The sequence below is a fragment of the Falco naumanni genome, chromosome 4 (genome assembly GCF_017639655.2).
Source record: "Falco naumanni isolate bFalNau1 chromosome 4, bFalNau1.pat, whole genome shotgun sequence".
NCBI lineage: Eukaryota > Metazoa > Chordata > Aves > Falconiformes > Falconidae > Falco > Falco naumanni.
In genome coordinates this window covers 1176955-1189960 of record NC_054057.1, presented here as the reverse complement: position 1 = coordinate 1189960, position 13006 = coordinate 1176955, and the positions used below count along the sequence as shown (strand labels likewise).

Here is a 13006-nt window from a genome sequence, read left to right as displayed (position 1 = left end):
ATCAAGTCTTTCTACTCCTAAACCATCACAAGAAGCCTCCCCAAATGGTCCAGCCATCCCCTGGTATCTCTTAGTGCTATTCTCTACTTGGTCCAACAGCCATGTGTCTCGGCAAGGCCCCCTGGGTCTAGCTGAGGTCAGTGTGTCAACCAGGGCTCTCATCCACTCATTTCAAGATATGTTACCTCTTCTGAATTGGTGTCAGAGCACTCAAACCTGACACCTGAGCTTCGGTTGTCATAACACACATTTAGAGTTAAGCAAATGTGATTGTGGCTTCACTTTGCGTGAGCAGGCATCCTTTCAAATAGATTTTATCTTCATAAGCTGTGTCGTGGATACATGTAAGAGGTTTTGCCATGTCAAGATGGTGCCTCCATATGAGATAATTTTGCCCAGGGTCTGTAATAAAGACTAAGAAGGAGCCTTGCAAGTCTGAATTTGTATCTCCTGTCCCAATGGAGACCATGCTGTGTGGACACTTAGACAACCTCAGCAGGCTCCATCTGATCCATGGTACTGTCTTTCTTGGGCAGCCTGTGTCACTAGTTTTTTCTAACTTCTGACAAATGAAAGACCGTGATGTGTTTACTGGAAGAGGAACCTAGATATGAACTATAAAATATTGTGTTTTTTCTAATCTGTTTATTGATAAAAAGATGAACAAGAAATAATATGTTAGTTAGAAATAAAACTGATATGCCCAGCCTTATTCCCCTGCAACTACTGCCGTAGCGTGCCTCTTGCCTGTGGGTACACAGGAGGGAGGGCTTCTCAGTCCACAGATTTCATCTTTGGACAAGAAGACTCTTCAGCATAATCATATACACATCACGGGAAGGCATGTAAATGTACACCACCAGGAGTCTGCTAGGAATGGATTTGCATAACTTCCATCAGCAATGCTTATTCAATGGAGGATGAGTTTGATCATATTCATTCCTGTGAATGAATGAATGGGTGATTCATTTTTTTTAAACGGAGATTACAATTGGTTATTTTCTCATGCCATCTAAAAATATTATTCCGTTTCTCCCTTCCCCTTCAGTCCTCCCTTTCCTCCTCCCTCTTGCAATCAGTGTGTTTGTTTAAGGCTAGTAGCTCAACAGCACTGTCTCAGGAGGGAGGTGTAGGGAGAAGCACACATTGACATGATTCTGTTAATGAACTGTGCCACCGTGATGAGGCTGGAGCTTTGGAGGGGTTGCTCTGCACTGCTGGCTTTCAGTGTGTTGTGAAAATGTCATGAAACGACAGAGTGCACTTGGCCTTGCAGCTTTCCAGGTGCAGAGCCAGCCCCAGGATGGCCTCGAGTTGGCAGTGCTTTTGGCGTTTCAGTAGGGCCGGGTGACTCGTATGAGCTGAGGGTCTGGTCTGTTGCTCCGAAGTGCCTATGAGATGGTCAAGCATGTGTGTTGCCTGGGCCAGGAACTGAAAATGAAGGGCTAGGTGGGGTCTGCTCACCCCACACATCTGCTGCAGGAAAAGCCAAATGAGCTTCTTCCATCCCTTTCTCCCTCCCTCCCTCCTTCCTTGTGCCTGGAGAGGTTGAGGCTTTTCACCTCCATCTCTTGTGGAAAAGTTAACACCCTCTACAGTTAAAAAGCCTCTGTGGAATCACACAGGACAAGTTTTAGCCTGCTGTAGAAAAAGATCTGCATCTTTACTAAAACTTAAAGGATTTAAAAGAACAATTTCTACAGCAACCTGCTGGTTTCATCCCTGCTAAGATTTCCCTGTGGTTTTTCTCCATGGTCCCCATATGGGCTGCATGGAAGCAAGTAGGAAAACCCTGATGCTATCTGCATGTGATACCTGGCCCCAGAGCTTATGATGCCCTCTCTTTCTCACTAGGCCATTGTCTGGAGCCACAAAGAGATAGAGCTTTCAAATATTTCCCTTTGAAGCAGTGATGAAGCAGAGCAGCTCTCTGCAAAGTGACTCAGCCTGCCCTTGAGCACGTCTCTTGCTGCCATTCCAGAAACCAAGAGGCAGAACTTTCCCAATACACCATTTCCCCTTCATCAGCCCTGTCCCCCACTCACGTCAAGGTCTATGTCAGACAGTGGGATAGAGCTGTTAAGATAATGCAGGGCTATGCAGACAGTCTTCTTATATCAGAAGGGCCTTGTCGAGTGAGGTCGTGATCTTCCTGTGCCTCCAGGGGCACTCTGTAGGTGACTGGACAATAAAGCATCAGTGAAAATCTCCTGCTCTGATTAAAGCTTGCTGTCAGTTGTTTTGTTTTCCAACAATTCCACATGTTTCATTTTAAAAAAATAAATATTTATCTTCAGGGATGATTTTTAAAATAACTTGTAAAAATTGTTGTATTCGTATTGACTTTTTAATCATGCTTTGCCAAGAGCAGCTGCTGCAGTGGTGAAAAGGTGTTTGTGTCCAGCTGCACCCAAGACCCTAGTGAGCAAGCAGAGATGAGCACTTCCTCTGCTTTGGTTCAGGGCTGAGCCTTATATTGCTCCTTCTCCTGTCTTCTGGAAATATCATATCTGGACTGACTCCAAACCTGAAAATTTTTAGCCCAGTTAAATAATTATTGTGACAGTTATATGTCTCTTAAAACCATAGGCTTATTAGGGAACCATAATTCTGGTCAGAGCCCTAAGTACATTCTTCCCTTTTGCCATCTTTTCAGTGCTTTCTAAATTATTCCACATATATTTTTAGTATGTGCCAAAGATTTTACATATAAAGAGAGAGAAAGTTTGGAAACAGCACTGGATAAGTTAGGTAATATGATGTAATTTCAAGGAATAAGTCTGGATATTTTTTTCCCCCTACATGGTGCATGCCACGTAGCTTGGGAGATCAGTTACTGCCTTGGACGCATGCATGGTAGCTAGATGATTTTTTCAAGAGGCATACCGAAAAATTAAGTAGCCAAGCCTGAGCCCAGTGTGAAGTTATACAACCTTTGACTCCAGTTAGTTACTACACTCAAAGAGAAATCTGACAGCAGAAATTAAAAATGTGTTAGAAAAAACCCTGTAAAGCGCCCAAGGCACTGCTGATAAATATGAAACATTTGTGTCTTGCTAAATGTATTTTTTCATAATTACCAGTGTATGGATTTGTATTGTTCAAAGCCCTAACAGTGAATCTCCTGTGATGGATGTGAAATAAAACAGGACTAATTGGAAGTATTAATTTACACAGAGGCAGAAGTTGTCACAGAGTTCTGAGTAAGACATGCTTTGTATTGCCATAGCAAGTACAAAGTGTTTGCCTGTAGTGTGCAAGCTCAAATCACACCACCTCCACAAATTGTTGCAAACTGTTGCTGTGTCATTTTTTCCTCTTTTTGTTTTATTTCTCTCCTGGTAAATATCTCGGCCCCAAGGTCATCTTAAGGAAATAGTTGCAATGCAATAGAAATGTTGCTGTAGGTGCTGCTGTGTTTCTGGCACTGTAATTGACAGTGAATGAGCATGCAGGAGCAGCTCCCAGCAGGGACACTTTTGAATAAACATACACTAAATAAGCACAGCAGAATGGGAGAGTAAAGTACCTCCATAAAGAACTGCATGCTGTACATCCTCTCAAAAATCTTCTCTGGTTTAGGCCTGTAACAGCAGAGGTTCATGTTGATTTTGCTGCTCCCTCTGCTTCATCTGCCTGCTCCCGCCCTGGTCCCGGTTCAGTAAAGCGTTGATCATGTGTGATGGTGACGGCACTGACATCAGATGGAAGCGGCTCTCACTCCAGGGCCTTGCTGAGGCAGGGCCAAAACCTAGAAGTCAGATTCTGACTGCATCAAAATATAACCTTAGGCGGGTTTCTTGTTACCTTAGGCATTTCTGCCACTAACCTTGGTTCATGTCAGATAACTCATTTTTAGCTACTATATACAAGTTATGGTCTGCAAATAATCTTGGGCCAAGCAGCTGTTTTTCGCATCTTTGGTAGGCAAGTACTTGAGTTTTATTTAAGTCTCCTGTTTGGCTGAAACTCTAATTTCCAACAAACCAGGAAAAGGGGGATTAAGCACCCAAGCATTAATTGAGCTGAGCTGCCATGATGGGTTCAGGTGGCCCACCCAGTACAGATTTAAACAGAACAAAAGGCGAACCTCTCCACTCCTTTGACTACTCCTTCCAGTTCTTAATTGCCATTAAACTTCAGATTATTTACTTTTCATTTGGTCATAGGCCTTCAGCTCCCAACCTTGTTTCACCTCTGCTGGTTCCTTTAGTTCCTGTTCTCCTCTCAGAGTCATTTGTATGCTGAATAATCTTACTAATTGGAGAGGGGTCGTCCTGGATTTACATTGGTGCAGCAGAAGCCACCATCTGTCCTGGTGGACTTTTTCTGGCACTGCTATCAATGGTCCTGAAATTGGTCCCTCAAGCAAGCCTTCCGTTATTTATTTCATCCCAGTCCTTTCAACTCACATTGAATGGGGCTGAAACTCAGCACTTTATCTTAAAATTATGTCCTTTGTGTAATGCTTCTTGGTATTCCTTCCTCTTGGTGTCCTGACCTTTACTAAGGCTGTTGCTAATATATTCTCTTAGCCGTGGTAGTTAACATTAATGCAAAGACTAATGTTCTTCTGCAGCTTTAACGCTGATATGCCACACTTAGTGCTCTGTCTCCAAACAGAATTGCTTTATGATGTTGCACTTTACTGTGGGAATAATTTTACTGCTTGGGTGCAATGACAGCTGAGAATGCTTAAAAAGAGAGAAAGGGGAAAAGTAATAAGGCAAAAGCATGACAAGACACTTGCGTCAGTACTATCATTGCATTTCATGGGAATGTAACATATGACTGCCACACAGCTCCTCCAGCATCTGTCTGTTGAGGACCCAGAGTGATGTTTAACCGTAGTTCATTCAGAGTGCTTGAACAGGAAAGTTCTATGTTTGTCGTTAGCTCTGCTGTGCCCCAGTTTCAAGGCTATGTTTTGTATATTAATAAATTAAGTCCAGACCAAGGAAAGCCTGGATCAGGGCAGTGTAAGCAGCAAAAACATGTTATTAGCTATTTCAGAGATGAATTTGTCTTTCCAAATGCACCACTGGGTATGTTTGCACTTGCATCGTTTCTGAGGAGGGAACCCACAGCTGTGTTTAGTTTGTTGCTGATGCATCAGGAAATCTCAAGCCCTCTCTGGGACCCAGGCAGTCAGACATATTAAGGGCGGTGCAGTGAAGCCAGGTGCTACCACTGAGGTAGGCACTGAAACTACCAAAAATTGAATGTTCCTGTTACATGGCTGACGTTCCTGCACTGCCACCAGAAAAAAAAAATAAAAATCAATAGCTTTCAAAAGCAGAGCAGTCTGATCACAGGGCTAGAGACAGATCACACAGCAAAGTATTAGGACAAGCACCTCAGGACTTTGCTGCTGTGATGCTTTCTCAGCACAGGACACCCAGGCTGTACATCTACTGTAAAGGCAGAGGTGTCTGAGCACTGGGTGCTCTCTTGGTAGCCATCAAGGGTTGCTGTGCAACATTGCACAGATGCTCTGCTCCTGGAGGGGAGAGGTAGGAGAACAGCCGCTCTCTGGTTTGCCCACTGGGTCCATCCCCCATCAGCAAGAGCTGAAGAGTAAGTACCACGCCTTGGGAACTGTGTAATAGCCTGACTGAAATTAAATGAGGCTTCCAGCGTGGTTGCTGGAGGGGGAAGGAGAGAGATAAGATGTCCACGTCATATCACCAACAGCATAACTGGTATTAACAAAACAGAAGTCAAGGATGAATGAACATTGGGGCTGAGCTAAATTTCACATCAAGAGAAGATCCCTGAAGGGCTGTGTGCTGACAGGGCAACATGGAAACGCTGGTACATTTAATCTCTTCACAAGGGCTGTTCTGTGAATAATCAGAAGTTGTTAGGGTTGTCAGCCCAATTTCCTTCCAAAATAAAATTGTGGAGGTGATGACATTTCAGGAATGGGTGAAGTAGATTCTCTCCTGAATATAAATAGAGGCAGTTTTAACCAGAAAGGAGAGACAGAATATCTTACTTGTAAAGTACTGAGCAAATTATGGTGTGATAGGGGCTATGCTCATTATTATTACTATTATTCCAAACAGTGACTCTATGTTGATGGTGTGAAGAAGCGCATATGACAGCACCAGCCTGTCACATTTAAGGCAGGATGAAACTCTAATGACCTGAGACCACTGAACATTTAAACCATTGAATGTAAATGATATTTCAGATATGCAACGTGTTCCTGTCAAAAGACAAGACCAACACATGTTCAAAGTAACATTCCGAAGTAGCACATACATATTGGTAGTGAATTGTTTTTAAAAAAATGCAAATGTGCTTGTCGAAAGAGACCATCCACACAGAAAGGTGAAACATTTTACTTTGTTTTGTAACTGCATTCATGGTGAATAGGAAATACGAATTGCAGACGTGAATGAACTGCAGAGTTGATAGAGCATATTTTTATAAAGTGAGATCCTGTTCCTAACTTCATACGTATTTCCACTTGAATTCCTGATCCCCTGACTAATCAAGTACACCGTATCACCATGTCGTCTCACCCTTATGTTCTTTGTGTATGATATTGCATATCTCCACCTCTCGAATCTAATTCAGGAGCAGTAACACTGAGTGAAATATAAGCAGCAGAGTCCTGCTCTCATTAGCAGAAATTATATCCAGCTACTGCTGTGACCTTACTTACAAGAGCATACGATTTACTACATCACGTTGGACTACCATTCCTTCAAAGGATGGCAAAAAATCCGTATCTCCGTACCTGTGCAATCCTGCAATTCACTTAATGGAGCAAAGCCCCCTTTCTTCATCTCTGCAATGAGCAGCTGATATGTTCAAGAAGGGAATTTGGTCTTTCCCTTTTATCCTTGTACATCATAATGCAACACGCACCCCTGAAACTCCTGAGTTTCAGGCATGCATCTCCATTTTTTGCAGGCTGTGGAGGGCTTCCCCCCTCAGGCCATTAGCAGACTTCCTGGAAGAGCAGCTCATGGAGCACCCACGTGGCTCAGTGCAGCTGGGCCATGATGAACTTCCAGGTTATTCTGGAATCACCCTTAGCTGAAGCCAGGTTCACCTCAAGACAGCTAAGAGGCAATACAAACTTCTGTTCCAGAAGCCAAAAGAAAGCTGTTGCTAGTTTGTAGGAAGGATGAGCAGAAATGAAAAATAACAGCTCACTTCTTTCCCTAGCAACCTTACATCCACTCCAGAGGCTTTGCTAGCCCTCTATAATCCAGCAGATAATAAGAGCAGCACATTACAGCCTTTCTGGCTGATTCATGTGTAACCTTACATCCTCAGGCTGTGCTCACAGGGGAAAATCTGGATGTGGAAATTGTCGCTGCCTTTTATACCCCAAGTCCACCTTGGGAATTATTGCCATTTCTGACCCTTTGTACCCCCAGACCAGTAGATAGTCCCCATACTGGGAATGCTGACTCCCTTGATCCTGACCTGGTTTGTTTCTGATTTGCCCAGATGATAAACTGGGACAGTGAATAACTGCACAAGCCTCTGCTGCCCATTTACACGCTCTGAGGCACAGTGTCCCTTTTCCTTCAACTGGGCAATGGTCAAAAAAAATGGTAAAGCTTTCCTGTAGGTAAATATAACAGTTACTTTCTAGTTGTGTGTTACCTGCTCACATTAACAAATTGGTGCAAGTTCCTCATTACAAGCTCTCATTGGAGATCAAGCACAAGGATAACCAGGCACTTGGAGATAAGAATGTGTTTGAAGGGGACATAGGTAATAAATCATCCAAATTACTTAGAGTGAACAGATGAAATGACTGAAATACCTTCAGGTTTTGTAGAACTTAGTCAGCCTATGCATAACTATAACGTCCCTTCTGGCTGCAGTATCAACATTTCTGTACCTGCAGCTGGAGAATTTAAGAACAGCTTTTGCAAAGTAGAGAAAAAAAGGTCTGCATTGTCAAAGCAGAGGGATCCATGAGTAGGACACACTGCTCTGTCTCCTCACCAGTTGTCATACAGTATGTTAAAATATTTGAAATCAGCCATGGATCAGAAGTTACTGGGAGAGACAGAGGGATAGACAACCTGCCTCTAGAAATGTTTCCTTAGAAAAGACAAGCTAAAAATGACTATGCTGTAATGAAGGAGTATCCTGAGCCTCGAATAAGCGTCCTTGATTAATAGGTATGTTGGTGTAAATTACTTAGAGCTGGGGGCTTGGTGCTGAAGAAATTAGGTTTGGAAGACGTATCATGTGCTGGAATCAAAAGCTTCTGACTTGGTTACCTTCAGCTGCAAGTGGGAGAATTTTGAAAATAATGCAGCAGGTCTAGGAGCTGTGCTTTTTTGGAAAAAGGATTTTGCATGAGTAAGTGGCTCCTACTTCCTCACACTATCTGCCGCTTTCCAGTTCAGCAGGCACCAAACGTCTTGCCTTGCAGGGGTCAGGCGCAGCTGATTGGTAGTGTGCTGTTTCTTTGAGAGGCAACAGCTCCTAGATTCAGCTGAATTATGCTTGCCCACTTACCCTCTAATATGGGAAGGAAAAATGCTTCCTAATGCATTACCATGGAAAGGCTGCCAGGCCCTGCTCTAGTCCAGTCTTCATGCCAATGAAGCGTTGCTCTCTATGGCTCGTTGTTTGGTGTTCTGTAGAAACTGATTCTGAATGTCCAGAGCAGTAGGGTTTCCTCTCCTGGAAGGTATTGTAATACAGAGACTACTTTTCACCTTTTCAAACATCACTTTGATTTAATACCTTTACTGTACTAAAATCCTTGGTTTGCTTTATGATGATGCCATGTAAATAGATAGAGGGATATAAGGTGGGATTCATCTCACCTAATTTTCATCAGCTGAAAGCTGGACATCTCGTTAAAGCTCATCATCCTCTATGTGACCTCTTTTGCTAAGGGCAAGCGAGGAGCCTCTCTGGGGTCAGCCTGTGGATGGGGTGAATTGCCTGCCAGAGCCACGGCTGCCTTAGACAAAGCATGTAACTTTTACTGGGGAGTTGTCAGAAACCTTTTTAAGATGGCTTTGAATCCTTCTTTCCACCTTCTTATTGCTGCCTGTGAAACAGATACCCTTGCTTGAGTCAGCATCTGGACACCAACTCCATCCTCTCTTTGGCAAGATCCTATTTTAAGCTTTCCATCAGAGGCCACAGCTATTTGTGTCATTGTCAAAACTCTTCAGAAGGTCCAGTGACATTGATGGTAGGTCTTTTAGAAGCCAAAGGTTCTGCAGTAACATAAATAGGATCGGCAACACTAAGTGCAGGTGAAAGAAAAGCCAGCTGCACATCCTTTCTGTCTCCCTTGGCAACAGCATCCTGCCAACAAAAACTGCTGCCAAGTAAAGGCTGGAAAGGAAGGGATGTGCATTTGCAAAGCTGGGGCTGGACAAGCTTTGTGCAAGGGGGGAGCTGTCAGACTAAGGAACACTCGTGTGCTTTTAAAATTATTTTTGGTTTGTTCCATGTGGTTTTGGACAAGGGAATGCACAGAGCCTCTGTCCTTATGAAGAGTTTTCATCTGAAATTCCAAACAACAGTCTCTGCAGTTTTGAGCTATATGTTTCCATCCATGACAGCACACAGGGAAGAAATCTGTGGTGAGTTACTACTTACAGATGTGTCAAATCCTCCAGCAAAGGTTAAAATATGTGGCATGGTTCTCTTGTTACGCCAGCTGCAGCTTCATGCTAAATCATTGTTTCAGCAGCAAGCTCTTAATCAGCCCTGAGTTCTAGAAACTGCTAAACAAGCTATTTGTAAGGACCTTTTTTTTAAATATATAATGCACTGGATATCTTTACTTAGAAAAACCTTCAGACTGGAAACAGTAAGGGAGAGAAGTGAACTGCAAATGGCAGGGAGAGAAGGAGCATCAGCACGACAGCACAAAAATGCAAAGCACATCTAAGGTTATTATTTGTACTCCATCTTTCCATGTCCTCCATGAAATGATCGTGGCTGTGAAAACAGAGTTTGTAGAACTATGGGTAAAATATACTTGTGATATCATATATGCATCTGCCTAGCCTTCCTGATAGGGACTTCAGTCCCCCAAAATCAGCACTGGGGTCACTGTCATAGGCCTCATAGCTGCTAGTGCTGCCAAATCTCCAGCCTGTCATCACAGCACCATTCTTTTCTGATTGGGCCACAGCATCAAAAAAGAAGTCTGGCTGCAGCATGCTTGTATCTAGGACCTGGAAAAAGGAGGGTCTTCTCACCTGGCATGACAAGAGAGAAGAAGGAACTAGTTTTTCCCTCTAGCAAAATATTAGGAGTTAATTTTGCGAAGAGCCCGTGTAACAAACATCCTGGGCTGTTGCGGCACCCCTAGATACAACAGGGTCTGTGCATGAAAGACGGAGAGCGGGGATTGCCCTCTGACTCCTGGGGGATTCTTACACTGATCTCAAGAAGCTCCCAGCTTGTTGCTCTCTTACCATCTCCCTGTGCCTTTTGAGGGATTGGTAGTTGGCCGCATTTTTGTGCTTTTCAGGCAGTGTGTTCTTCCAGACACCCAGGTGTGCCAGAGGGAAAGAGAGAAACAGAGAGAAGAAGAAATGGAAGAAGGGAAGTAGGATTACGGCTTCAGAGATCACAGGATCTGTGGTCTTCTTTATGGTTACAAAGTAGAAATTGCACATTCACTGCTGAGGGGTGAAGAGATAAAATGCAGAACATGCATTTTGATGCCAGGGAAGGAGAAGGAGAGAAGATGATCACTGTTTAATTCCCCATATTGTCCTCTGACAGGAATATTAGTATCATTAGAGGTAATTGAATAAAGTGGAAATCTGGCAGAGGTGCAGAAGCAGGAGGTAGATCTGTAAAATTTATCCACACATGAGAAGCTAAACGCTGCACTGGAGGGAGGGTACTCTGCCTTGAAACAGGGACTGAACAGCCTCACAAGGGCGTGCAGCTGGGGTGCTTGTTGCTGTTTTGTTCCCAGAAAACGAGAACTGCCAGCAATCCTCTGGCATCTGAATAGACCCGTGTCAGACAAACTGTATCTGGACTTGATGAGTAACCAAGCTGGAATACCAAGCAGCCGTTCGATCCGCTGGCAGAGAGGGGGACTGGCTCAGTAAGTAATCTTGCCTTGCAGTTGCAAAGGTACTCCATAAAGGAGCAAGCCCTCTCGCTGCACAGCCCTGCAAGACACGCCTGCCTGGGCTGTCTCTGTCCTCATTCCTCCAAACCAGTTCCAACAATAACAGCAACTCCTGCGTGCAGCTGCCTCATTAGGGAGAAGATGTATTTTTCCTTTTTCTATTGAGGGATGAAGCTTCCCAGTCTGTGTGATGTGAGCAGGTGAGGATGTCTGCTGACAAGTCCAAATGATATTTTCAGGTAAGTGATTATCTTGAACAAGCAGCTAGACTCAGGCTCTTTCTTTTTATTACCTTCCTCTCAGTAATTACTGTTGTCCTAGATTGTCAGTAAGCCTTTTCACAAGGTTCAGCAGCTTAGATATCTGTATATATTTAGCTGAACAGGGGTTATGAAGCATTTCTAAAGCACCTATTCCCAGTATCCGTGAGTCTCTAGTGCGGTGTGAGAATGAATTGGGAGCTCCCTGCTCTGTGACTACATGACACTGTCCTCCTATTTCTATCACCCATTGTTTAACTCCCTGGAGGACCAGAAAGGAATTTTGATTTACAAGCTCACTCTCTCAAAGTCTTTGATGGAAGTGCATCTTACAGGCAATAATAGTGTTCTGCAATGTTTTTATATTGTTAAAGGACCGGGGCATCTTGCCACATGAAAACTGTAGCTCCCGTTACTGTTGTTGCACAGGGAGTGTCAGCGAGTACTGCTTAATTTGTGTTTGTACATGTGATTTCCAGAGCTGCTGGTGCTGGTTTATGTTATTGCAAATAGAGCTGTTACTCTGTGTGTCTCGCTCCCTGCATTTTACCAAACAGCTTGTTGTTTTCAAGTTGGAGTTGATCACCCTGTTTAATACTTAAAAGGGAAAACGGACAATAACTTGTAAGTTAATATCTGGGAGTTCTGGCATGACAGCCACTGATAGGCATGGAAGAGAAATTTTCTGTGCAGAGTAACCTACTTTTTCTTCCCTCGGTTCTGCCACCAATCATGGAGATGATATTTGCTTAACTCTTTATACAAAGACTGCTTTATTATGAGTGAAAATGATATTGCTTTGGGAGATTACAAAGAAATGTCCATAACAAAAGTAATAATATATACTTTATGCACAGTTTCCATCTATTAAAGATTCATTTTGCTTCCTGTAATGTTTTAGGTTTGCTGAGAGACACATGAGAAGTTAATAGTGTCATGAAGGAAGCTTTCGTTACAACAATAACATTGCTGTTGCTTTGAACATGTTTTCCACAACCTTCTCTCACCATTATTAAGTCAAGACTGTTAGAAGCATAGAGAGGCTTCAGCAGCCCATACGCTGCCCATGTGCACCCAAGCCCTGCGTCTGTAGATAATGGGTCCTTTGTAGGATGGCTCCCTTTGCTTCCCTTGCCCATGGCAGTCCGAAATAATGAGTCCAGCAGTAGTTCTCTGCACAAAAAGCTCTTCCTGACTTCCTAGAGCAAAAATGTTTGCCAAGTACTGCTCAGGGTGGCTCTGTTTGTCTTGCTGCAAGGTCCGAGGTAGCAGAGGCTAGAAGGGGTCAAATACCAGACTGAGCTCATTGTGCGTATTCCAGCACTGTAGAAAATGTGATGTGAAGCTCAAAAGTTTCCACTGTATCTCCAGCAATTAGGACTTGGTCCAAAGCCCGCTAAAGTCATTGGGAACCTTTCCACGGGCTTTAGATCAGAAGTTACGTAAGTTTGTGTTGTTTAAAGGGGTTGCCCTGGGGAGGCTGAACGCGTGAGCTGACTCGACAGCCACATGCCAGCTCTGCCATGTCATGCAAAAAGGCTGTTCTCGAAGTGCCCATGAAGTGTCCCGTGCAGCACCAGGTGGTATTCACTCCTAAATTAAGCCTTTTAATGTTGTCCTGTGGCAGGACACTGGCTCCTAG

At 43.6% G+C, this 13006-nt stretch overlaps 1 protein-coding gene across 4 annotated transcripts in view; it reads left to right on the top strand.

Annotated features, from left to right (window-relative positions):
* TMEM108 (transmembrane protein 108) overlaps nucleotides 1-13006 on the top strand; it is a 167257-nt gene that overhangs the window by 137779 nt on the left and 16472 nt on the right. Inside the window, exon 1 of one of the 4 annotated variants that reach the window (XM_040589993.1) lies at nucleotides 11025-11343. The exons of the other annotated variants lie outside the window; for them this stretch is intronic. Within the exon in view, the coding sequence (XP_040445927.1) occupies nucleotides 11331-11343 (13 nt within the window). The 5' untranslated portion in view covers nucleotides 11025-11330. Of the gene's footprint in view, nucleotides 1-11024; nucleotides 11344-13006 lie in introns of those variants that run through there. 4 annotated transcript variants of the gene reach the window in all.